Source organism: Neoarius graeffei, chromosome 22 (genome assembly GCF_027579695.1).
Source record: "Neoarius graeffei isolate fNeoGra1 chromosome 22, fNeoGra1.pri, whole genome shotgun sequence".
NCBI lineage: Eukaryota > Metazoa > Chordata > Actinopteri > Siluriformes > Ariidae > Neoarius > Neoarius graeffei.
Genome location: NC_083590.1, coordinates 53,841,009 through 53,868,572, shown reverse-complemented (window position 1 = coordinate 53,868,572; position 27,564 = coordinate 53,841,009). Strand labels below are relative to the sequence as shown.

General features: G+C 45.0%; 1 protein-coding gene across 1 annotated transcript; it reads left to right on the top strand.

Moving 5' to 3' along the window:
* Positions 1-251: 251 nt before the first annotated feature.
* On the top strand, positions 252-27,564 carry efna1a (ephrin-A1a). The gene is made up of 5 exons (XM_060904971.1): positions 252-541; positions 22,643-22,938; positions 23,683-23,748; positions 23,838-23,915; positions 24,015-27,564. The coding sequence occupies exons 1-5, from the start codon at positions 456-458 to the stop codon at positions 24,137-24,139; spliced, it is 651 nt and encodes a 216-aa protein (XP_060760954.1). The 5' UTR covers positions 252-455; the 3' UTR covers positions 24,140-27,564.

Below are 27,564 nucleotides of genomic sequence, written 5' to 3'. Positions count from 1 at the left end.
TCCTATTAAAACCTCCAGATTAAAAACACCTGATTAAACATTCCTGATTAAAAACTCCTGATTAAACTGGATTAAATCAGACTGAAATAAACCCCAGAGGGCGATATGGGGCTGCATCCCAAACTGGATCTCTCAGTGCCCAAGTTGACACGTTTTTGGTTTTTTTTTTTATCCTTTAGCACTTTAGTATGCGCGCTTGGTCGCAAGCGCTTCTCGCTGATTGGCCACTTGAACATTCTGGGCGTGGCTAAGCAGAGCTGCGGGGTGAGTCCCGCTCGGAAGCGCTGCGGGTTTCACTCGGCTGCGGTGGCGCGTGGAGTTTGCGGAGCCGGAACCCGTGAGATTAGCTGAGCTGAGCTGGACCTGTTTGTGTTCCTCACTGGAGACTGGATAATACAGCGCTGAGGAGACCTCGGAGGGCCCCAGGGAGACTTTGTGGCCCCACGCTGGTGGAGATGGGTTTGGTGGTGCTGGTTCTGCTGTGCGTTTCCCTCTCCGCCGCGGAGAGACACGCAGTTTTCTGGAACAGCACGAACCCGAAGTAAGTCTGCTGTTTATTCCTGGGAAAGTTTTGAAGTTTGGTCTGAAACATGAGGTTCCTCATTATAATGACCTGCTGCCTCAGAAGCTTTAATCACAATTCTCACTTGGTATCTCCATAAATGAGTGTCATGATTTTGAGACAGTGTTCTCATTCTCAGAACTATGAGAGTCTCAGAACCTGAGAGAAGAAGGAGAACATATGGAGGGAACTGATCTCTCAGAACTGAGACGTTCTCGTTCTTCTGTCAGGTGGAAACGTTCTTCCATCTCGTGGTGACTTGGTGGGATTTGATCATATAGTACACGGTCATGTCTTGTTTTAATGGGAGTGATTTTTTTTTCTGGTGCAGTTGGAGTTCATGTGATGATGGTGATTTTTTTTCAAGTTCTGTATTGCAACATGGACTTTCTGTTCTTCTGTGCCAACAGCTTTGGCAAAACATTTTTGACTGAACGTCATCATTAGCTCCCATTTCTGGGATCTCGCTCTGTAGTTGACGTTTCTCTGTGTTCCTCAACCCTGTAGTGTTTCCCAGAACGGCACACTGGGCTGTTTTTCCTTCTCTGGTTAATAATCTGAGGAGTCCGGTGTGGAAGAGCAGCAGAACGTTGAGCTGGGAAATCTCTGGAATGTTTTTTTCTGCTGTAAATTTCTCAAAACTGAATGAATCTGAAGTGCATGGTCTTTTCTCTCAATCTGTTTCTAGGCTCCATTGGGACGCAGGAAATGTGAACTTGTCAAGCTGTCAGCTCTGAGGTTGCATCCCAGACCGCATGCTACTTGTTCTGAATTGTATGTTTTAACACAATTCAGTACAATAGTATGTAGTTTGGCTGTATTCTTTAATTGGGGGGAGGGGGTCCTGCCTCAGTGATTGTTTTTTCCAGGAGGCCTTTAATCACGACGTGACGTGTGAAGAGAGACAGAGTGCAGATCAAGATAGCGTTTATCAGTTCAGTCATCGAGGATCCTTTTTTCCGTGTTCTTTTCTGTAACCCAGCCGAAGCACCGAGGCTATTCTTCTTCTTCTTAATTCCTTCCAGATCGTAGGAATTCACCTGGAAGGGTAGGAGAGGTTATGAAAAGCATACAGTGTGGGACATAGTTGGTGGCTGTGTCCTGTCTGATAACTTCATATGACCTTCATGAAAATTCAACAAACGTCACGTGTGGAAATGGGTCACTCCATAAAAACTGACATGAGGGTAAAGTTCCTCAAGGAACTTTAAAGAACTTGAACAGGAGGTATGAGACATCGTGTTGCGCATGTAACAAGGACACGCACATAAAAAAAATGGATTTATCAATCGAAGTTTTGTTTAAAAAAGGAAAACATTTGACAAGTCAATAAATAACATGAACAGAAGATAAACAATTTGGACCAATCTCAAGATATCAGTATGGGTGAATGTTTGAGGAGAACCCTATACACTACGTTCAGACTGCAACCTGAAACGACCCATATCCGATTTGTTGTGAAATCCGATTTGTTTGTTAGGCTGTTCACATTACCAATTCTATGAGACTTGTATGCGATCTCCAATATGAACGGAAAACGACCCAGAAGTGTCCCGCATGCGCAAATTGACACGTAATAAGCATATCTACGTAATACGTAAACAAAAAAAAAAGCGCACTCTTCAAGTTTGCAAGTAAAGCATGGAGATGAGGCGAGACCTGGCGATGTGGTTTTTGTGGCGGCGGTGGCGGAACTCACACAATAATCTGATTAATGTGGGCAGCAGACTAATGAGACCGAAGGTGTCGAATTACTGGAAATTTCCAGAATAATCTTGTAATACAGGATGGTTTAACATCCAGGTCCCTACCAAATCCACCATTAGCTTGATCAATTCTATAAAAGTCTATTTAAATTCTGAAAACTGTACAAATGTTGTTGTTTTCCACCAAAGAGGCGGGATTAGCCAACGCAGAATAGTGACGTTTGTCTCTTGTTGATGACGTGTAGGTCGCATGAATGCGACCTGTCCGGTCAGACTGCAGTTGCATGTGAAAATAACGGATATGCACCGGAATTAGGACCACATATCCAAGCGGCCTGGGTTGCATGTGAAAAAATCGGATCTGTGTCGTTCAGATTGTCAGTAACAAATCGGATACAGGTCGCATATGGGCAAAAAAATCAGATATGGGTCGTTTCAGGGTGCAGTCTTTGGGTACAGAGTGCTTCACTAGGAAGTTCAAGTAAGCTCATATGACTTATTTTTGGTTTTTACAATCATATAGTTTATGAAGTGTGTGTGTGTGAGAGTGAGTTGAGTGATTCCCTTGACCCGGCACAAAACGTCTAGAGTGTAACATGGATGCCAAACTTTTTTTCTGGGAATTTAGCTGCAGTTTTCGCTCCGTGACCCAAATCTTCTGATTGTTTTTGGTGGAATAGAGCAATGCTGGTCTCCGAGGAGCTATGGAAGAAGGTGTCCAGAGTGGTGTCGGATTAGTCAGCAAACACGGCTTCATAACTAAAATGTCATCAGTTTGAGTTTGTTCCAACGTGATCGTGATTGAAGGTTGAGGTAGCTCTCGATCACTGGATTTTCGACGTAATCGGTTGATTTAACACCCCGGCGAGTCCGTTTTCCAGTCGGGTCCCTAAACCCCTGCGGGTTGTGCAGAGAGAGAATGTTAATCTGTGCTTGGACCTCGCTCTGACACCTGTGATTTAGAGGAACCCGACTCTGAGGCCGTAGGCGCAACTTCTCAGAACGGAGGAATGAGAGCCGAAGTAACCCGAGAGTCAAGACGCCAAAAAGACAGTCTCTCTCTCTCTCTCTCTCTCTCTCTCTCTCTGCATACAGTGGTACTTGAAAGTTTGTGAACACTTTAGAATTTTCTATATTTCTGCATAAATATGACCCAAAACATCCTCAGATTTTCACACAAGTCCTAAAAGTAGATAAAGAGAACCCAGTTAAACAAATTAGACAAAAATATTATACTTGGTCATTTATTTATTGAGGAAAATGATCCAATATTACATATCTGTGAGTGGCAAAAGTATGTGAACCTCTAGGATTAGCAGTTAATTTGAAGGTGAAATTAGAGTCCGGTGTTGTCAATCAATGGGATGACAATCAGGTGTGAGTGGGCACCCTGTTTTATTTACAGAACAGGGATCTATCAAAGTCTGATCTTCACAACACATGTTTGTGGAAGTGTATCATGGCATGAACAAAGGAGATTTCTGAGGACCTCAGAAAAAGCGTTGTTGATGCTCATCAGGCTGGAAAAGGTTACAAAACCATCTCTAAAGAGTTTGGACTCCACCAATCCACAGTCAGACAGATTGTGTACAAATAGAGGAAATTCAAGACCATTGTTGCCCTCCCCAGGAGTGGCCGACCAACAAAGATCACTCCAAGAGCAAAGCGTGTAATAGTTGGCGAGGTCACAAAGGACCCCAGGGTAACTTCTAAGCAACTGAAGGCCTCTCTCACATTGGCTAATGTTAATGTTCATGAGTCCACCATCAGGAGAACACTGAACAACAATCGTGTGCATGACAGGGTTGCAAGGAGAAAGCCACTGCTCTCCAAAAAACTTGCTGCTTGTCTGCAGTTTGCTAAAGATCACATGGACAAGCCAGAAGGCTATTGGAAAAATGTTTTGTGGATGGCTGAGCCCAAAATAGAACAATTTGGTTTAAATGAGAAGCGTTAAGTTTGGAGAAAGGAAAACACTGCATTCCAGCATAACAACCTTATCCCATCTGTGAAACATGGTGGTGGTAGTATCGTGTTTTGGGCTTGTTTTGCTGCATCTGGGCCAGGACGGCTTGCCATCATTGATTGAGCAATGAATTCTGAATTATAACAGTGAATTCTAAAGGAAAATGTCAGGACATCTGTCCATGAACTGAATCTCAAGAGAAGGTGGGTCATGCAGCGAGACAACGACCCTAAGCACACAAGTCGTTCTACCAAAGAATGGTTAAAGAAGAATAAAGTTAATGTTTTGGAATGGCCAAGTCAAAGTCCTGACCTTAATCCAATCAAAATGTTGTGGAAGGACCTGAAGTGAGCAGTTCATGTGAGGAAACCCACCAACATCCCAGAGTTGAAGCTGTTCTGTATGGAGGAACGGGCTAAAATTCCTCCAAGCCGGTGTGCAGGACTGATCAACAGTTACCGCAAACATTTAGTTGCAGTTATTGCTGCACAAGGGGGTCACACCAGATACTGAAAGCAAAGGTTCACATACTTTTGCCACTCACAGATATGTAATATTGGATCATTTTCCTCAATAAATAAATGAGCAAGTATAATATTTTTGTCTCATTTGTTTAACTGGGTTCTCTTTATCTACTTTTAGGACTTGTGTGAAAATCTGATGATGTTTTTGGTCATATTTATGCAGAAATATAGAAAACTCTAAAGGGTTCACAAACTTTCAAGCACCACTGTAAATAGCAAGTGATTCTTGCTATTTTTGTTGTTGTTTATCATGGCGAACTCTTTTTACATTCTGTCTGTCTCTCTTTGGTCTAATCCTATAATCAGAGAAAAAAAGAAGCCCTGGGAAAAATGCATTTGCTGCATATTTTTTCTTAGCGCATCTATTTTTCTTGACTTCCCGCAAACTAGTTTGACATTTTCATCCTCAATGCAATCTCCCCCGTCATGTTTAAAACTGGATGATGAAGATGCCTTTAGCCAATAATTCAACTTCTGCTGGCCATAAATTGTCATATCAAGTTGCTGGTTGTCGTTTACTGTCTGTCTGTTTGCACACGTACGTACACTCGTGTCCAATTCCAAGAAACCAACTGCACTGATGTGTTTATACCTGCCCCTGCTTGTGGGTCCGTTAATATTGCACACCTTGGCGTGTGTGTGTTTAGGGAGTGTCAGAATGAAAGATTGTATTCCATCACTCATCGTCTTTGACACATTAACCGCACTTCCTGTTCCCAGTGGACTCGCTTGTCAGTGCGCTTTGTCCGTGTAGTTTCTCCGATCGTCTCGTTCACCCGGAGCCCCCGCGGCGTAGCGTATAGTGACGTACAAGTAAAAGACCTGAATGAATTATTTAAGTAAATCAATAGATTTCTCTCATTTTGACTTTATATGCTGTTGAAATAAGAACGAACTCAGGATTCCAGTTCTGGCTCTTTTTTTTTTCTCCCTTCTAAGAACACTGCTCTCCCCCCATCTCTTCCACACCTCTGTCTCGCCCTTGGCTGCATGCCCATGGCACCGCTTGGTTTACTGGCACAAAGTTCAGTCTTTCTTTTCTTTTCCTTTTAACTCTTTCCCTCTGACCATTTCCATCTCCTTCTTCCTTTTAGTGACGCTTGTTCGCCCGATTTGTTGCCATTTTGCCCTCAGAAAAGACTCTTTACATGGATTAATCAGCCCTGAAAGGCACTGCTGCAGTATTTTAACAAAGACAGCCTGGAGGTGTGTGTGTGTGTGTGTGTGTGTGTGTGTGTGTGTGTGTGTGTGTGTGTGGTGAAGTGCCATCTACTCTATCTCTGTATTGTCACTCTCGCTGGCTCTCTGGTGGTCTCTGAATGGTGGGGTTAGTCCACCCTTCAGTTCTTATCTTCTCTCTTTTCTTCTCCGACCTTCTATCCCCACCTTACATGCATTTTCTTTTTTCTCTTTTCTCTCCTTTATTTACCTTTTTGTAAGAAGACGACTGAATGGAAAAAAGGTGTGATATTTTTACCCTCCACCCCACCTCTTTTTTTTTTTTTTTTAATCACTCTTGGCAGCGGCGGCACGGTGGTGTAGTGGTTAGTGCTGTCGCCTCACAGCAAGAAGGTCCTGGGTTCGAGCCCCGTGGCCGGCGAGGGCCTTTCTGTGTGGAGTTTGCATGTTCTCCCCGTGCCCGCGTGGGTTTCCTCCGGGTGCTCCGGTTTCCCCCACAGTCCAAAGACATGCAGGTTAGGTTAACTGGTGACTCTAAATTGAGCGTAGGTGTGAATGAGAGTGTGAATGGTTGTCTGTGTCTATGTGTCAGCCCTGTGATGACCTGGCGACTTGTCCAGGGTGTACCCCGCCTTTCGCCCGTAGTCAGCTGGGATAGGCTCCAGCTTGCCTGCGACCCTGTAGAACAGGATAAAGCGGCTAGAGATAATGAGATGAGATGAGACTCTTGGCAGCTGTAACCATCATTCAGTACACACTCTTCCACCATCTCCTGAACTACTGTTCTTTCACCCTTCTCTCCTCATCTCGCCCTTTTTTTTTTTTTCTTTCTGTTGCTTTAAAACTTTCTTTTCTGGTCCGTCTGCTCCATTTCTCCCCCTTCTCGGACACGCGGGGTGTCCGCTGCGGCTCCGCTTTCGTCCAGCGAGTGTCCCTCAGATGGTGACGGTGTTGATGATTCCACGGTTTGGTTAATATAATGATCCTCACTGGACTCCGTAGATTCTTACGTTACGTAAGAGTTAATGAGATCGAGATACGACTTTCTCCCACCGTATCTAAACCATAAATCTGACTGCAGATAGGAAATAGTAAATTAGGGAAAAGGGCTGTGTATGTGTGAGAGAGAGAGAGACGGCCTGTCCCCCTGTTGTGTGTGTTTCCTGGCCAGCTCTTTTCCCGGGAAAAGGGCACATCCTGTACGTGGCGTAAACAATACCTTTCTCACACGCTTGTGCACGCAAGAAGTCTGCTTCTTCAACAAATCTGTCACACAGTCTGCACTTATTCACACATACTGGAAGCCTGGGAATATGATTGAACTTCCCACAATTTAGCTCGCCGTCACTTGCTCACACAGTTGCACAAACACACTCCTTTTGGACTCTGTGGTATTGTTGCTCACGTTAATGTTTTAAGAGAGGGAGAGAGACGATGACCGTGGACGGGATGCTGTTTGGTGTGTGTGATGGGGGGGGTTCAGCTAACCTCACCTGTCTCTTCAGGACTGAGGTTGGATCAGCTGAACTTGATTTTCTCCACAATAATGCATGCAGTTCGGTTTCTGTGTCTCTCTCGGGTTCTCATCATCGTGTTCTCTCTTACCCTGTCCACACTACGGATTTTGTACCGATACGAAACTACTTTCGTACCGCAACACCTGTCCACACTAGCAACTATACCGGTACTGTAGCGGTATAACTGTATCGGTATGAAACCCACAAATGTATGGGTTTCGTACCGGTACTGTAGCGCTTCGCTGTAGTGTGGACAGATGAAGCGGCTCTGTATCGATACAAATATAATGCGCATGCACAAAGTCACACGCCTCAATCGATGTCTTCGCTGAATAAAATAGTGAAGAACGGAGATTCGTTTTGTTTCTTTCTCAACTGCCTCGCACGTTTTATACAATTCGACTGAATAAATGACCACCAGAAATACAGACTGTACACTGACGACAAAAAGCGCACACACACTGTTTCATCCGTACGGAAGCCGAGAGAGGCCCTTCATATAATCCTTTTTTTTTTTTTTTAATTCACCTTGTTATCCCGAGATAACGACATAATTAATTCTAGTCTGGCTAACACGACTTCAAAGCTCTGCGAGCATTTGGTCTGGCAAAGCTATTAAGCCCAACCGTTTCCCAAAGCGCGTGGTTGACCCGCCTCCCTGAAATGCCTGTTTGCTACTGGTCGAAGCCAGAAAAGGCTGTGACGAAGCTTAAACCAATCACATCACTCTTTCCTCTGACGTATGTGACGCGACGGAAACTGCTTGAGTAACAGGAAGAAGATAAATACCTCCAGGGCTGCTCTTTGCTCCGTTTTCAATGAGAACTTCCCGTTGAACGCTTTCAATACAGCATCTACCGCTGTGTCAAAGGCTTGCCGCTGCTCCATGTTCGTAATGTTTCTAGTGAATGAAGCGCTTCCGGCATAGATTCTGTAAACAATCTATGGCTTCCGGTCGCAGTTCTACTACGTCACTGCCTTGAACACGCCTCTACCCAGGGCCGTTGGAGACGCTCAAAGTTGATTGGCTCCCGATTTTTCGGGAGCTTGGAGGAGCTGGAGATAGCTTGCCTTGCCAGACTAAGCTCGCAACAGGCCCTCGTGTTGCGTCATACTTAGGATGGGCGGGCCCAGGCTAAATTAATTCAGGATCTCGAGAAAACAACACAACTAATTCAAGATCTCGAGAAAACAAAACCGTTATTTCATGATCTCGAGTAAACGGCTGAGAAATGGTTCATTCAGGTGCGCCAAGAGACTTGTGATATGCTGACTTTGGGGCTATTTCTCATTCTGTATAGACGCAACTTTGGTCATTAGAATGTCTGGAATAATCGATCACCTAATAAGGCAATATTTTGATCAGGGGTTGACACAGGGAGAGATTGCATTAAGTCTTTTAATAAGCGATAATTTCAAAATGAGTCCGCGGCACCTCCGCAGAAGACTGGCCCGGCTTCGTCTCTACCGACGGAGATACAGTGATCCAGCTGAGATCATGGAATAATTTTGTTTTCTTGAGCTCTCGAAATAACGGATGGCATATATTCTCGGAAGGAAGTTACTCGGTAACCACGGAAACATTTCACGCACGCGCATTTCAACTACCGTGAAAGAAAACCGCAAACATTTCTCGCTAGTGTGGACAGATGCACTAAACTGTACCGGTATACTTTGTATCGATACAGTTATACCACTTTCGTACCGGTATAAGTGTGAACACAGCGTCTGTCTTGCCTCTGCATGTGAAGAATGCAGTGGAAGGCCAGTTTTACAGATTTGTGGGAACAGCGTGTGTACCTATAACACTTTACCCTCTCATGAACACAGGAACTGTGGGGGGAACCAGAGGTGAACAGTAACGAAGTACACTTACTTGAGTACTGTACTTAAGTACACTTTGAGTATCTGTACTTTACTTAAGTATGTTTTTTTTGGAAACTTATGACTTTGTCTTTCAAATGTTGTGACATTAAATCTCGTACTTTTTACTCCACCACATTTCTATCAAGGTCCTCGTTACTATGAAGCAGCTTTGAAAGTCGATGTTTTTTTCTTTTCTAAAACGTGTTTGTTTTTTCGCAAGTGACACTGAGAGCCGATCAGTAATCACTAGGGTCACGTCAAGTCCGTAGACTGTATAAAATCAAGTTCAGTGATTTTTCTCAGCAGCGTTATTTAACGTGATCAGTTGATGGCAGAATGGAAGGAGGCGGTTCTTCTGGAGAATGTATGCACACACTCATGGCCCGTGAACCCATGTTTCAGTTTTCTGAAAGGATTAAAGCTTCGTTTCGTTTTAAATGTTTGCTTTGTTTACCTAAAACAAACCACATCACAGCCTACAGTACAAAAACTCGCCGTCCGACCTGCGGAAGCATATTGAGGTCTGGAAACGTTTTATTCCAAGAGAAAGCTTGCAGTGAAGTTGTCTGTGCTTTTAGAGCCAGCGATAACGTTGCAATAGCGATGCAGTCTGGTTAGTCAAATGACTTTCTGTGGATTTTCCTGCCAAGTTGCCATCATCTTGTCCACGGCGAACAATAACACATAGCTAGTTAACTTGGACACTGTTAGTTAGCATGTAAAAATGGAGTTACGCTAACGTGAGTAACGCTAACTTATCTGAAGTGCTTTCTGAAATGTTTTAGCATAATCTTGCCAAATAAACAAAATGTAGAAATCTTTCTTTTCTGGTAATGTTAGCTACCAAATATGATTTCGAGTTTGAAGAGTTTACTAGCACGTCAGCTGGCGCGTCGTGGCTCAACATTAAACCACCATGATGCACAGCATGCGTTCATTTTGTGAATTCACAAAATAATTCGGTAGGTTGCTTCAGAGGTATGAAGTATTGTAAGCGTTGTGACAGTAATGCAACAATGCATTGACAGAAAATGTACTTAAGTATTTTTAAAAGCGAGTACTTTAACTTAAGTAAAAAATTGACTGGACAACTTTCACTTGTATCGGAGTAACGTTTGACCAGTGGGATCTGTACTTTGACTGACTTAAGTAATGAAGTTGGGTACTTTGTCCACCTCTGGAGGAAACCTGTAGCGGAGGAGAGAACCGCTGCTCGTGACTGAACAGTGCGCATCAGAACAAGTTTGTTTGAAGGTTTGTGTTTCACAACTGTGAAGTTGGAGCTTGGAATGAGGTCATGTTCCACCTCCTTAGGGTCAAGGGTTAGGGTTCAACTAACCCCCTAACCCTGTTCTTTTTTTTTTTCTTTTCCTGGTCGAAAGTCAGGAATTATGAGTTGTAACTTCTAGCTAAACGTGGTAGAACTCTCTGTTCCTTACTACATGTTGAAACTAAATGAACTCATGTGACAGACACGGAACATCGCTGCTTTTGGACCAAACGGTTTTTGCGACTGACCTGAGAGGAACTACCCAATGAGGAGCTTCACCGAGAACTACAGACCTTCCCCCCCCATGTTGGCATTCAGAAACCTGTAGGAATGCTGTAGTGACGTAAGTCGGCTTACTAGTGTGATGTTATCTGTGGTTGGTAGAAGAGAGCAACTGGACTTGCTTGAAAAGTCTTGAAGACGTTTCGCCTCTCGTCCGAAAGGCTTCCTCAGTTCTGTCTGTCTAATAGGGAGTATCCAGTATTTATCCTCTCATGGATCATCATAGAATCCGAATCAGAATGCTGATGGCTGCATTGTAGGTGGCTGATAGATGTCTGAGGCCCAATCCCAATTCTAATTTCTACCCCTCCCCCTTCCCCTTGGCCCTTCCCCTTGAAACTGAGCTACAAGGGATAGGGCTTGAAATTCAACCCCTACGTATTGGGATAGCCCTTCAACGATCGCATACGTCATCGCGTACCTCCGTCAGCGTTTACGTTAGCAAAACGCGACCAAATGCGTCATTGGCTGCGACCAGCCGCTACAGTCAGAGCCAGAGGCAGAACCAGAAATCTCTGCCGAAATGCCGTCTGCTGCTGTTGTGATCACTGTGTCCTGGGCTATAGGCCTCTTTTTACCGTTGTCTGCAGCTAAACGGAGAGTGTGTTTTCCCACTCTGAACAAGTGCATATCACAGTACTATGTTGAAAACTCGTTTCAGACAGTTAAAATGACCAATATGATGAAAATGTGTTAAAAGCTCGAAAACATGAAAATCCATGCTTAGAAAGTTGTTTCATGTCACATATGCTCGAATGCACTCATTTCACTCGAAATCACTGTTCCTTGTTAAAAGTTTGCTTTATGCGCTGAAAATGTGTTTGGAACAGGTTGAAGGCGCTCCTACTGTAGGAAAGCTGTTTTCTTGCACCCAGTGACCCAAAGGCCGAATCCCATTTCACCCCTTGGACCAACCCCTTGGCCCTTCCCCTCCATTTTGCGCGTTCACGTGAAGGGGTAGGGGTATCCCAATCCCAGTTAATGCGGAGGGGAAGGGGTAGGGCTTCTGTACCCCTCCAAACGGAGATTTTCCTGGAGCTGACTCCGAACGAAGGGGTTTGAGTGATTTCCCACAATGCCATGCGGATTTCAGCGAGATTTCATGCGGATTTCAGAAAGATGGCGGTTCCCGCGGCGAAAGATTGTCATAAATGTATTTTCTCCATTATTTACGTGTTTTAAGTTGTTCTCCAGAGGAAACACGCCGCTTGATTCGCTTTCGAGCTGAGAATGAGCAGCGATTTCTGAAATCCAAGCTGCTGCTAAAAAGCTTTGGGAGTGAGTATTGTTTTCAGTTGCTTTACTGCGTACGTTTTGTTCTGTTATTCTCGCTTTTATTGTTTACATGAGTGTTCTGACACCTCATTCTGTCGGATGTGGTGCACGAAGCGCCAAAGATATCCCATTCAGTGGTGTTAGTTAACAAATCACACCCTGCCAGCAGAGATTTCTGCCTCTGGCTCTGACTGTAGCGGCTGGTCGCAGCCAATGACGCGTCGCGTTTTGCTAACGTAAATGCTGACGGAGGTACGCGATGACGTATGCGATCGTTGAAGGGCTATCCCAATACGTAAGGGTTGAATTTCAAGCCCTATGCCTTGTAGCTCAGTTTCAAGGGGAAGGGCCAAGGGGAAGGCGGAGGGGAAGGGGTAGAAATTAGAATTGGGATTGGGCCAAAGTGTGTATTCCCACTCTGAACAAGTGCATATGACAATCTTTCGCCGCGGGAACCATCTTTCTGAAATCCGCATGAAATCTCGCTGAAATCCGCATGGCATTGTGGGAAATCACTCAAACCCCTTCATTCGGAGTCAGCTCCAGGAAAATCTCCATTTGGAGGGGTACAGAAGCCCTACCCCTTCCCCTACCCCTCCGCGTTAACTGGGATTGGGATACCCCTACCTCTTCACGTGAACGCGCAAAATGGAGGGGAAGGGCCAAGGGGTAGGTCCAAGGGGTGAAATGGGATTCGGCCTTAACACCCACCTCTGTTCAGTGATGGTCGTTCCAGGTTGACAAAAATGAACGATCCTCTCTGGCTAAGATGTCTGCCAGTTTTCTGGAAGTCCTCTCATTCTCCCGCACCCGTCGAAGGGAACTCATCCCAAAGTGCGTAGAAACATACAGAACTGAGGATGCCTTTCGGACGAGAGGCGAAACGTCTTCAAGACTTTTCAAGCAAGTCCAGTTGCTCTCTTCTACCAACCACAGATTACTATGTACCTGGACGACTGAGTATCTTCACAGATAGTGTGATGTTAGCAGGAAATACTAATGATGATTTTTATATTTTCTTGAGACATGTCAAAATCGCACGGGATTTATTTCCTCCATCGTGTTTCCAACGTTTTACGTGGCGACATTAAAAGTGGCAGTTGCCAGTGCTGCATTGGTTCGTGTTTGACCAATCACCATGCTCTTACATCACTCACAGTTCCTCTTGTGCTAGGAGAGAACCTACTCTGAAGTAAGTCCCTCAAAACGGCATTCTAAGAACTAGAACCGTTCTCAGTTCCTGCAGTGTGACACATGAAAAAGGGGGAACTTCCTCCAGCAGTTCTAAGGACCATGAAAGGTTCCTCTGGTCTGAAGGCACCTTGTGCCGGCTCCAAGCCGAAACCTTGGTCTGGTACTAATGTACTTGCATTGTGTATTTTTTTTTTTTTTTTTCTTTTTGAATTCTCGTGTTTACATGGCAGGTTAATATTAACCCTGAGCACTGAACAGGAAGACCGTGACTCAAAAACACTAAAGAATGTCTGATCTGGTCACACAAACATTTCCCACCTGTAGAAATCAGTGAGGGTTTTTCCCTTTTTTTTTTTCAGTTCAACATGCAATGAATGCCAACATCTTTATCACTGAATAAAATCAATAGAGGAACCGGCTCAGTCATTCTCTGACGAAGGGAGATGTTTCCATGGAGAGAGTTTGGCATCTCTGAAGAATGACGCGACGACAAAACCTGCAGCTGTGGACGAGCGAAAAAGAAGAGACGAGTGCAGAAGGGTCGGAATGAGAAAAGATGGATGATCTCGGTTGGCAATCTTATCTTGAAAGGGCGAGCTGGGTCACCATGGCAGCAGGACGGGCAGCACCAGCACACACAGAGGCAGGACACTAACCAACATGCCTCGCATTCCAGTGATCTGGCCTGTGATTGGTGCAGAGGGGGCTTGCGAGTGGGGGTGGAGAAGCTCTGAATGAGGGGATCACGCAGGCTTCCTGAGCACCAAAAACGCGCTCGGACAGACGGGGAGGGAGAGGGAGGAGAAAGCACGGAGATGAAAGGGTGAGTCTGGCCTGAGCTGGAGATGGAGACTGTTGTGGCGTATCAAAGCCTCTCTCAACTTTCCTTTCTCTTCTTCTCCATCATTCTTCCTCACGCCGCACTCAGGCACATGCGCGGCACTTCAAAGCAGGAACAAAACAATGTACAGTTTTGTGCAAAGCTTTGCTTTTTTTTTTGTTCTTTAATCTTTCTAATAAAGCATCTATCTCTCTATCTCTGTTCCTTCATTCATTCATCCTGAGCACTTACCGAAACTGTCTGTCCACTTTTTGGGAAAACTACTCCACTGTAACGATCCGGCTATGGAACAAAGGGGGATCTGTCCCTGGGCCCCCAAGCTCTCTCTCTCTCTCTCTCTCTCTCTCTCTCTCTCTCTCTCTCTCTCTCTCTGCATTAGGCAGGGTCTGCTGCGGATGAATAGGACCGTGTGGCCACCTCTGAAGCCCAGGCTCCGTAATCCGGCTGCACACAGTAGCCGATTATCCGGCCTCGCAGCATTCCAAACTAGTCATCCAGAATGTTAGCACCAAAAGTGCAGAAAGGAAATATTTGTACTGAAGCTGTCTGACTGACTGATTAAATGGAGGTGGAGGGAAGAAAATGAGGAACAGGTGTGTGTGTGTGTGGTTGGGGGGGGGGGTAGACAAAAGGTATAAAAGATGAAAAGTAGATTTGGATTTAATATTCTACAAAGCTGACGATGTTGTATGATCATGAGCCAGATTTTTTTTTTTTTAAATCCGAGTCTGCTTGGAAGAGGTGAAAAGTTTTAACCGTAAAACAGGTGAATCAGGAATGGAGTGTATGTATTAGTCAGCTGTGTGTGTGTGTGTGTGTGTGTGTTAGAATCTCCGCTGCTGACTCAGAGCATTTCCTCTACCTTTCACCACTCGCTCGCTCGCCCTCCCTTCCCCCAGAACGCTCACATTCCTGTTAGTCGAGAGGAAGAGCGGTGGATGGACAGAGAGGGGGTCGACGTGAAGAGAAACGCAACTCCAACAACCCGACGACTGAAAGGACCTGAGCAGGACAAGGGTCTTGGGTTCCAGTTAAAAAAAAAAAAAAATGCTGAACCAAATCATCACCCACTGATGATGTGGGTGATTCATGAGCACACACCCATTTCCTCACACGTTTCTCTTGTGCGATTAATCACTTTCAGCCTGTTGAGGCTCAACTTTGCACATTTGTATTGAATCTCAAGGATAAAATAATCTCAAGAGTTGGAAAAAGAGGAATTGAGTTTTTTTTTTTTCAATCTTGGCCCTAAAAGAAGAAACATTAACGCCTGCTAATGCTCATTAACCGTTAAGGCGTCTGCATGCTCTTGCGACAAGGCTTTCGCAGATAGCTTTTCGCAGACAGTTGTAATTTATCGTTGAGCGGGGATAATAGACGTGCGCGATGTTATTCACCGCCACAACGCAACGGGGCGCGAAATCGCTAGGAGTAGTTGGTGGGTGTGGTTAGTGGAGTGTTTATCCTCCGGTTACTTGCTGTATAATGACTAGAACTGGAGTCATATAGATGTCCGTACTTCCTCGATCAACCGCTCTTCGTGCTGCTCCGTCTTCGCTCGTGTTTTTAAAAATGCCGGTCGTGAAAACAAACCAAACCGGGAAAGTAGGGAAGCGGAAGTGCGTGTACAGCGGATGTAGAGTGGACCAATCAGAGCCCTCTTGTCTGCAAGGCTTCTGCGGTGGTCACAATTTTTGGGAGGTGCGCGCAGAGCGTCTGCAAAGGGGGGGGCTACACAGACGCCATCTGCGACGCCATCTGCGAGGACTGCGTTGTCAGGATAAATTGGCCTTTAGTCACGTTGAGAGATTTGAAGGGGTGTGTGTGTGCGGAGTCGAGGTGTTAACAGCCACAGAGTGAAAAGCTTTTTCTGTGTGAATAAACCCATTGATGAAGTAACTGTAAACTTCCAGAGGACACTCACTAGTCCAAAGAAGCGCCTCTGACCCCTTACACATGGGGTGAGCCCCATCCCCCATTTCTCAGTCTGCCCTCCGACTCCTCGCCCTCAGGGGTTGGGGTGGAGCGGCATAATTACCCCCCTCCGGGGCCACTTTAATACCCTGCTTTGTGTTTTAATTGCCCTCCCTCCGACCCTCTTTTGATGACCACATTGCAGCCGTACTGCGAACAGCTTTTAATCACGACCTTTAATGGTGCCTTTTTTTAAATCCAACTCTTTGGACGAATATTTCTACATGTCTATAACCATCTGTAAAAACCTGATCCAGAAATCCATCTCGCTTCACCGCTCTCCAGAAACACACTTGATCCTTTCATCCCATGACACAGAAAAAGAGGATTTTATGACAAAGGACAGACCCTGCGATGCTTACTGGATCGCGCTTATCGTTTTTCAGCATCTGATCTCTAAGCAGTTATGATGACAAGTTCTTCGTGGTGTGGGGAGCCAAAACCGGTACGTTCCTGAGCTGTGCCCAGAGGGAGCGAGCTAAAACTGAAGATCGATTGTGGGATGAAGGGGAACATTCAGTGGGAGTTTCAACGGTTCAGGAATTTCAGAAACCCGGCCATGATTCTGTTTATACTTGTTCATATGTAGTAGTTGAAGAGAAGAAGCAGCCTTTATTTGTCACATGCACACGAGCGCAGTGAAATGTCTCCTCTGCATTTAACCCATCTGAAGCAGTGAACACCACACACGTGTGTGTGTGTGTACACAGAGCAGTGGGCAGTGATGCTACAGCGTCCAGGGAGCAGTTGTGATTTAGGTTCCTTACTCAAGGGCACTTCAGCTGAACCTTCAGCCCAAGGCTGCTCCATTACCCCTTTTCCACCAAATCAGTTCCAGGGCTGGTTCGGTGCTGGTGCTGGTTCACAACTTGCGAGCCAGCTGAGAACCAGTTTGCTTTTCCATAGCTCACGGTGCTAAGAGGAGCCACGTCATTACGTCACTGCGTTTGCATAAACCTTGGTGCGAATATCGAAGCAACAACAACACGGAAGAAGCAGCAGCAGCAACAACAATAATAATGGACGACTTCGTGTTTGTACAGCTGCTGCTTCTCGTTGCTTGAAAATGGCGATCTTTCGCGGTCTTGTTGTTGGTCTTAACAACTCCGCTCCCCCCCCCCGCCGACGTAAGCGGTTCTTTCCTCTGGCCCAGCAGAGAGTTGGTGCTAGCCTGGAACCGGTTTTTCTGGCCCCAGAGCCAGTTCTTTGTCAGTGGAAACAGAAAACCCGGTTCCAAACTAAGCACTGGCCCCGAACCAGCCCTGGAACTGCTTTGGTGGAAAAGGGGCACGTGTTAACCTAATGTCTTTGGACTGTTGGGGAAGCCAGAACACCCGGAGGAAACCCACACAGACACGGGGAGAACATGCAAACTTCACACAGAAAGGCCCCCATCAGCCACTGGGCTCGAACCCAGAACCTTTTTGCTGTGAGGTGACCGTGCTAACCTCTACACCACCGTGCCACACCGATTAATGACTAATGAATAGCTATAGAAGTGAATTTTGCTCGTCTGTGTGATGGGCCACCATTTTGACTGGGTTGGTCCGAGAGCGTTGGAGAGTCAACTGAGCGAGTCGATGAGGGTTTTTTATTATTATTATTATTTTTTTCCTTCTGGCATGTTTGGAGTCCATCAGTATGTTTACGTTCACACTCGTTCCACTGTTATTCCCAATCTGACCGTGTTAGGAATCTGATGCAGGTCGCGTAGACGGCGTATTCCAAAATGAAAATTTTCTGATTCAGATGTGGACGATGATCAGGTTTTAGGACAGGGTCTTAAAAAAAAAAAGACACGCAGACAACACATTTGGAATACATGTCTGAGCTGGAGATTTTACAGCAGTTTGATCGCACTGCTGCTTGTTAGGCTCCAGTCTCACTACAACTTGTGATGGGTTTTGGTGGTGATGCATGGCGATGTACCGGTGAGCTAAAAGTTGTGGTCACACAGCAGGTGAACACTTGGCCCTTTACTTTTGAGGAGATCTGACATTTTTCCTCGGAGGTATGCTTGAGGGTCTTGTATGTATCGACGTCTGGCAGGAGAACGATCGCAGATCTCATCTCGTTATCTGTAGCCGCTTTATCCTGTTCTACAGGGTCGCAGGCAAGCTGGAGTCTATCCCAGCTGACTACGGGCGAAAGGCGGGGTACACCCTGGACAAGTCGCCATGTCATCACAGGGCTGACACATAGACAACCATTCACACTCACATTCACACTTACGCTCAATTTAGAGTCACCAGTTAACCTAACCTGCATGTCTTTGGACTGTGGGGGAAACCGGAGCACCCGGAGGAAACCCACGCGGAGAACATGCAAACTCCACACAGAAATGCCCTCGCCGGCCACGGGGCTCGAACCCGGACCTTGTTGCTGTGAGGCGACAGCGCTAACCACTACACCACCGTGCCGCCACGATCGCAGATGCCTTGCTCAATAGATTAACAATGTGTGGCATCAGCGATGATCACAAGTGCATCGCCTAACCGTTGCCAAGTTGAAGTCCCTGCCACACCAGGATCTGGTCTTCCCAGGCAGTCTCCTGCCCCAACTCTTACTCCCCCCACCCCGATCTCCATTTCTACAGCCCTCAGCCTATCATGCCTATTATATAGCCAGGGTTAGAGTGGGGTGGGGGGGCGGGTCCTCTGGTAACGGCGAGTGTTTGACTCCCCACTATTGCAGTATGCCTTGCCAGATAGCAGTAGGTACCATTTTTATGATGGTCTTTAGTATGACCTGACCGCAAATAGAACTCACCATCACCCGATCAAGAGGTGGACATGCTAACCACTAGGCCAACTTAGTTAACTGTCGCCAAACATTTGCCAAATATTCATGAACCCTTTGCCCAACCCATTACGAACCTTGGTGAAGGATTGCCGAATGTAAGTGCACTTTAAGTCTCGGTGAAGGTTAGACTATGCCTTGCCGCTGAGGCTCCTGTAAGCATCGGGGATATGGATTCAAGACAAATGCATCTTGAGGCTTGGCGAAGGTTTCCCAAGCTTCAGGAACCCATCTCCAAGTATTCCCTGCTTAGTTTACCGATGAAAATGTCACCACCACATTTCAGTGCATGCACTGAAATTTTCACAATATTTTTGGCCACTCACAAGGCAGAGACTCGCACACCCAAAAAAAAAAACCTCGTGAAACCATGCATCGCACGATTGGTGGCGATGTTACGAATTTTTCATCACCAGCTGTAGTGTGAGCAGGACCTTAATGGGAATATTACCGGAATCTTCCTTTTCAGGGGCGGCACGGTGGTGTAGTGGTTAGCGCTGTCGCCTCAAAGCAAGAAGGTCCGGGTTCGAGCCCCGTGGCCGGCGAGGGCCTTTCTGTGCGGAGTTTGCATGTTCTCCCCGTGGGTTTCCTCCGGGTGCTCCGGTTTCCCCCACAGTCCAAAGACATGCAGGTTAGGTTAACTGGTGACTCTAAATTGAGCGTAGGTGTGAATGTGAGTGTGAATGGTTGTCTGTGTCTATGTGTCAGCCCTGTGATGACCTGGCGACTTGTCCAGGGTGAACCCCGCCTTTCGCCCGTAGTCAGCTGGGATAGGCTCCAGCTCGCCTGCGACCCTGTAGAACAGGATAAAGCGGCTAGAGATGATGAGATGAGATGAGATCTTCCTTTTCATGAGCCATGTATACTGCTTCGTACGAATATTGTCTTTTTCAGAATATGCAGTGTTTATGGAATATTTTGTGCACGTGTGGAGGAAAGCTGTGACGGTTCTGATCATTTTTTTTTTTTTTTACTTTCCTGTTATCTGGTGTAGAATTCCTCATCCCCTGATCTGCACTCAGTAATACTGGCAGATTTATAAAGTTCAACAAAACACACTCAAACTGGCAGATTTATACCAGTGATGGCCATGTTGACACTTTTTTTTGTCGACTGTTTCTAGCTCTTCTCGAGCGGGTAAAGTTTCACAGCAACCATTTGTTACACTGAATAAACAAGGTATGTTAATGATCACCTCCAGGTGTAGTGGTGTGGGGTGTGGTGGGTTTCTTTTTTCTCCTCTTTCTTTCTCTCCTCCCCTCGCTTCTTCAAAAGGCAATGTTGTTGTAGTCCTAGGATTTGGCCTGCAGTTGCAATATTTCTTGACATGAGCTTTAAACACACACACACACACACACACACACACACATTCTTTCTCTGACTGGAATGTGAGCGAGAGAGAAAAGCCAGTAGAGCAGGAAAGCTGGTGGAGGAGTGTAATAAGGGAGGACAGAAGAAAGGAGAGGAGTCAAGAGAAATAATCAGCCCGTCTCGGGTCCCTCTGTCTGCTAGAACAGGAGTGTGTGTGTGTGTGTGTGTGCGTAATGAGAAGGGGTGCAGGCAGAACACCTGATTTATTTCTCTGGTTTCGGGCGGGTGTGACCTTTCCCTTTGAAACCGTGTTAATGCCTTAAGTTCGAGTTCTGCTCAGTGTGTGTGTGTGTGTGTTTAGGATGGGACATTTCTCTTTGGGGGATTCTGTAGATTTCAGTTGTCCTCATTCTGCACTGCAGGTATTCTGACTGCGTTCTAATCTCGTGAAGCAGACCACTTCCTGTTGTCCTGTAGGAGGTTATATCAGTGACCATGCATTTTAAACACTGCGCGTGCGTGCATGCAGTCTGAGCCTGCGCTGCATCACGCTGATGGACAGCCTGGTGGAACATACCGTCTCCTCTGCACTCTGTACGTTCACCCCATTAATCATTTTCCTTTCAGGGCTGTAGATTTTTCCCAATCCGATGGTCCCGGCTCTGTCCTTGCTGATTTCCCAGCGCTCCTCAAGCCCACGTTTTGCAATCGATGCCGAAGCGATTGGAATCGTGATTGTGCTCCACTGCTGCCATGTAGGACAGATGGTTTACAGCAGGTTGTGTAGAAATGAGATCAGGTCTCTGTCTGCTTCCTTTAGCTATTACAAGAGCATTCCGATGATCGACTTTGCGTTGTTTCCTCCATGGTGACCTTCAGACTTCTAAAAATCATTCAGGAAGAAGTTAACCAGCTATAGAATACAATAAAAGGGGGTGCCATTGTTGCTATTTAATTGCTGCTTTGTATTGAACTTTGTATTCGAGCTGGGTGATGTGATCCGTAGAATTGTTCATCTCGTTCTCATCGACTGCGAGGTTTAGAGAAGATATTTATGATAAATGTTGTTTATAGGCATGTCCTGATGTGCAGTGATAAATCATGATTGAAAAAAATTGACTGACTCTTTGAATCAAGGAAATAAAAAAATTACAATCGTAACGTACAATAGCGGGAACACCTGTGGCTTCACCGTAGGCAGAAGTAGCACAGCTCTAATGCTATGAAAACACACACGGGGGGGAATGAAGCAAATGGAGGCGGAACAAATGTTCATAAGTTTATTAAGAAAAGGGATATTTGTTATTAACTTTATTTTTAATAAAAGGATTATTTTAGTTAATGGACTATATTTTACTCCAACCTTTACAGATGTGGGTAAACAGTTATTGTTGGTTATCAAGAAAAAAACCCTTTTGTTTATTTGAATAAAAAGAATATTTAAATTGTATGTAGTGAAAGTTCATTATGTCTACCTATTGAAACTATTCTTTAAATTCGTTTCTTAAGACAAGGATTTTTTAAGATGTTACCTTGACAGTTTCGGCGATAAACTTCCGCCTTCTTCAAAACAGTCACCAGATGTCGAGAGGCCAGAGTCATTCGCGCTGAAGAGAATAGATTCCAGCGTTGGATTTTAGAGGCAGTGGAGATACGAAAGCGTGCGCAGAGAACGATGAACCGGGATGAGGGAGCGTACGCGCTGTCACACACCTGGAGCGCCGTCCTGGAGGAGCGACCTGACAGCAGGAGGCGTGGACTACCTGTCAAATTGGGCGGGCCGTTCACGCCTCCTTAGAGTAACCTCAACTGATAAGGCACGTCACCACTCGACATCTGGTGACTGTTTTGAAGAAGGCGGAAGTGTCCGCCGAAACTGTCAAGGTAACATCTTAAAAAATCCTTGTCTTAAGAAACGAATTTAAAGAATAATATTTAAATTGATTAAAGAATGGGGAAAATAACTGTTGCTCCCCCCCCCCCCCCCCAACTGTTTTTTTTTTTTTCCCCTAAAATCTCATGGGAAAATCGAATCATGAACCCAGTGTCATGAATTGAACCGTGAACTCGGTGAATCATTCCATGCCTAATTATTTATAAACAAATTTTATTAATAGAAATTTAAAGAAATAATTTCCAGAAAAGATGCTGTGAAAAAAGAATTGCTTTATTGTACTGGTTTCTCTCAGAAAAGCATCATGTGACCTTTAGGGTTTGTGATCGAGTGATGGTGTCGGGGTTCAGTCTTCTTTCTGATCAGGTTTTCTTATGATCCATCATGGAAAATTGATTCATTTCTCCAGGGTTCTTCATTTCATGCTGTCTTTCTTTCTCTCTCTCTCTCTCTCTCTCTCTCTCTCGGCTCTGCTGTGGCAGGTTTCAGGGTGACGGCTATGTCGTGGAGGTGCATCTGAATGATTACCTGGACATCGTGTGTCCTCATTACCCTCTGGGCACGGTGCCGACCCAGGAGGCCGAGCGCTATGTGCTGTACATGGTGGAGCGCGAGGACTACGAGGCGTGCCGACCACAGTCCTACGAGCAGATGCGCTGGGAGTGCGGCCAGCCGTTCGCTTTGCACGCACCAGAAAAGTTCTCTGAGAAGTTCCAGCGCTTCACACCCTTCACCCTGGGCAAGGAGTTCCGCCCAGGCCAGAGCTACTACTATATCTGTGAGTCATAAATAAAATTGCTATAATTATTTCCTCATTTGTTGGCTTATTTACATCGTACAGCGAGCCACACAAGACGTAACGTTAAACGCTAAATCCGCTTAGTACAGGATTCGTTGTTTCTATCGTAGTAAACTGGCAGAAGCTTACATGGTGCACATGTCAAAAGTTTAGGTTCTGTTTAGTGTATGATTACATCATGCAGTCCACACCCAGGACGGGCCAATTTTAAGTTTATGGCACCGCGAGCTGCCAGAAAAGAATCGTGTATGAGTCAGGTCCGTGTGTCCTTTTAGCCCGTCAGTAATGAATAGGTCCCCGGCACTGCCGTGCAGCTCCACGCTCCAGGCACTGTGTCTCTCGGGCTACACTGTGATCCACACGTGCAGCAGTTGGGTTTGATTTGTCTGCTCGGAGACTAAAACTAGAGCTGCTTCTTCAGTAAAAATGTGCCGTCACTGATTTCAGGCTCGATCTTTTGTTCTATAACGGAGTAGTCTTGCATGCTGCTGGTTGGAGGAACGGTGGAGATCATTAATACCCAGCTGCACTTTAAGGCTCTTTCACAAGAAAGCAAATGAAAAGTGGAGGATTAGACCACACAAGGCTATAATTAAAGGCGTGACTGATTGTTTACATGTCCAGATGGTCCAGCTTAGAATTTCTGGCAAGCTCAAAGAAAGTGTTTTGGTTTCTTCCTACCGCCTTTCCCATAATAATTCTTTCTTCGTTCTTTTCAAACAGCCAAACCGCTGCACCACCACGGACAGGAGTGTCTGAAGCTGAGGGTGGACGTCGTTGCGAGTGATGGTGAGCGTCGCTGAAGGCTGAATGCCATTCTGTATATCATATTGTGACTTTGTGAAACGACTTTTAATGTGTCTTTATTCCCCGTTCAGGATCACAGGAGGCTCGAGTCGGACCAGGGAAAGGTAGCGGAGGAGGCGCACACACCACGTTGAACCGCGTACCAACAGGTCCACAGTCACTTATTTCACTGAGCTGAAAAATGATTTTAAATAAAAGTTGAAATGAGTAAGAACTGGTGTTTTTCTGCTCTCCTCCTCTTTCCACAGGTGATGCCGAGCTGCCGGAGGTTCAGAAAATTGTGCGGGCAAACTCCTCCGCGGTCAGACCAGCGTCTCTGATCATCCTTACATCATTACCGCTCACTTTATTATTACTGCTGGTTCTGCAGTAACATATTTTAAAGCACTACAGTGGTCAGAGAATGAAACGAAGGTGGCGTGTGTCTACCAAAACACACAGAAGGAAGTTCTAGAAACCCAGCGCTGGCCACTGGGGGGGGGAGGAACCGTGTTGAGAGGGCCGATTCGTTGTTCTTGTCTGCTCCAGTCAGCAAAAATGTTTCCTGAAAGGATGCTGCTCTAAAGGGAAACGTCCCAAATTTCACTCAGTGTACCACCGTTTTTTTTTTTTTTTAAACATTGCGTTTTTGTAAAAGTACTCTGTAGCTGGAGGAACGATGGACAATACGGCAATCAGAACTGCTCACTGTTTGGCCAAACCGAGGCGACCTTCTGTAACCGTCTATAAGACGGACCATAATCTATTGAGCCAAAGATCACCGAGCTTCTCCAAAAAGTCTACAGCCGGTTTAAGTGGTTTCTCGATGTAGCAGCAACATTACCAACTCAACTGGAATGGACAATTTTATATACAGTACACACACACACACACACACACACACACACACACACACACACACACACACTTTGTGTCATACAAAGACACTTATTGTAGCACACACACACACGCAAAACCTGTTTTGTTGTTGTACGTGTTTTTTATTTGAATAGTTGTTAAGTTATTAACTGTGCTCCAGAATGACTAGCTGTACGTAAGAAGCAAAAGATCCAGCCCCCCCCCCTTTTTTTTTTAAAAACGAAGGACGAAACGGAGAGAAAGACACATAGAAGGGGAGAAAGAGAGGATTTGCTAATTAACCAAATACACACTGTGCCCAAAGTGTGTATTTACTAGACAAGTGGAAATTTATTTGGAGCATAAAACACGCGCTGTTCTGTTCTGTTCTGTTTTTTTCCTCTTGTGAGCATCTGAAAGATGTCAAGATTACGTTATATCTCTACAGTGAGAGTTTTTCACTATTGGATACTAAATAATTGTATATACAGTAATCTGTCTCTCACTCGTACACACATGTAGGTCCAAAAGTCTGCGTGTTCTGGTGAAAATGCTTCTCTTTTGTATTCTTTTCTAATTTAATACAACATTATTTTAAGTTAAAAGTGAAATATTTACCTGAATCTCAGCGTTTCTTGGTCTTTAACGTCAGTGCGCACTCGGTGTGACACGAAGTTTGCGTAAAATCTTATGTTCCATTTTGGATTAAGTGTTGTCTGATCACACACACGCTTCAGGAGCAGAGATTAGACACGAAGGCAATCGGACCTTCTGTACAAAGCAGTTTCGCACGTTCTCTTACATTTAAATAGGGACCTAAAAATAGTGCACAGTCTTATTCAGTGTGGTCTCAGACGTGGGTGTGTGCGTCCTGATGCATGATGCGCTCGATTTCTTGGTCGTTTTCATGACGTATTTTAAGGCTCCGCACCCACGACGCTGTTCATTCGCAACAGGAACAGTTTCAGAACTTTTGGATCCCACTTCCTAAAGCGCCACACTGATACTATATACGAATACTCACATTTACTGAATGTCAAATAGCGAGATTAAACTCATGAGTTAATTTTATATGCATTATATTGAATATGTACGCACATAACACAATAGAATGGCAAATGTGAATTGGTTGGCATCTACTACACAACACTACACACAGCACCATGTGGACCTGCAGTAGCTCCACACTGACTGCTGCACGTGCAACCGATGTATAAATACACTGTGTGCACAATTATTAGGCAAGTTGTATTCCTGATGATTAATTTTATCGTTGAACAAATACAGTGCTCTCAGTCAATCCAAATTGTTAATAAACCTAAAACCAGAATGATTAACAAAGGAAAGGGGAGTTTAGGCCTTCTCAGGGGAATATATAAGTGTGCAGAATTATTAGGCAACATTTAGTGTGCAGAATTATTATGCAACTAAATGAAAAGCTTAAAGTTTCCCATCTCACTTGTTTATTTTAATTTTCAGTGGAACAAATAAACAACTCAGAATTAACAAATAAACACTTCTAGCATTTCAAAAATATTCAGTGACCAATATAGCCACCCTTCTTTTCAATAACTGCCATGAGCCTTCCATCCAGTCTGTTAGTTTTTTGATTTGCTGACGATCAACTTTTTGTGCAGGAGCAACCATGGCCTCCCAAATGCTATTCAGAGTGGTGTATTGTCTTCCCTCGCTGTAAATCTCATGCTTAAGAAGGGGCCACAAGTACTCAATAGGGTTTAAGTCAGGTGAGGAAGGGGGCCATGTCATTACTTTGTCATCTTTAAGGCCTTTGCGGGCTCGCCAAGCAGTGGAGTACTTGGGTGCATGTGATGGTGCATTGTTCTGCATAACAATCATGGCCTTCTTGAATGATGCAGACTTCTTCCCATACCACTGCTTGAAGAATGTATCTTTTAGAAACTGGCAGTAGGTTTGGAAGTTGATGTTAAGTCCATCTTCAACCTGAAATGGTCAAACTAGCTCATCCTTAATAATAGCAGCCCATGCCATTACCCCTCCACCACCTTGCTGGTGTCTGAGTCAAAGTGCCCTGTGTCCATTAGTTATCCAGCTATGGGCCCATCCATCTGGTCTATCCAGAGTCACTCTCATTTCATCTGTCCATAAAACCTTTGGAAAATCTGTCTTCAGATATTTCTTGGCCCAATCTTGACATTTCAACTTGTGAGTCTTGTTTAGTGGTGGTCGTGTTTCAGCCTTCCTTACCTTGGCCATGTCTCTGAGCACCGAACACCTTGTCCTTCTGGACACTCCAGGTCGGTTGCAGTTCTAGAATATTGTGGCACTGGAGGATAATGGGTTCCTGGTAGCTTCATGTTTAATCCTTCTCAAGTCTTTTGCGGTTAATTTGTGTCTTTTCTTCTCCACACATTTTTTGCGACCCTGTTGACTATTTGCAACAAAACGTTTGATTGTTCTGTGCTCACATTTCTATAGCTTAGCTATTTCAAGAGTGCTGCATCCCTCTGATAGGCATTTTACAATTTTTGTCTTTTCAGTGTCTGTTAAATCTCTTTTTTGGCCCATTTTGCCTGAGATAAAGAAGCTGCCTAATAATTATGCACACCTTAATATAGGGTATTAATGACTTTAGGTCACACCCTCCCTCATTACACAAATAAATACCACCTGAGAATGCTTAAATCCAATTAGCATTCAAGTGTACCTAGCTTGCGGTTGGAAAACATGCATAGAAATAATGGTAGGGTCAGAGTACTCACTTGCCTAATAATTGTGCACACAGTGTACAACACACACACACACACACACACACGACTTGGACGCGTTGCTCTGATCTGCTCCTCAACCCTTATTTTGTATGTGTTGTGTAAAATGTATATTATGTACATATAGATTAAGAATATATAAAAAATGTGACTTTTGGTAAATACTGTAAATGTGAAATTCTTATGTGAAATAAATATTATTTTTTGAACTTTT

Coding starts and splice junctions, on each gene's coding strand:
- efna1a (XM_060904971.1), top strand. CDS start 456: ATGGGTTTGGTGGTGCTGGTTCTGCTGTGCGTTTCCCTCTCCGCCGCG. Junction 23,749..23,837: donor GGACGTCGTTGCGAGTGATG/GTGAGCGTCGCT, acceptor TTCCCCGTTCAG/GATCACAGGAGGCTCGAGTC. Junction 23,916..24,014: donor GTTGAACCGCGTACCAACAG/GTCCACAGTCAC, acceptor CTCTTTCCACAG/GTGATGCCGAGCTGCCGGAG.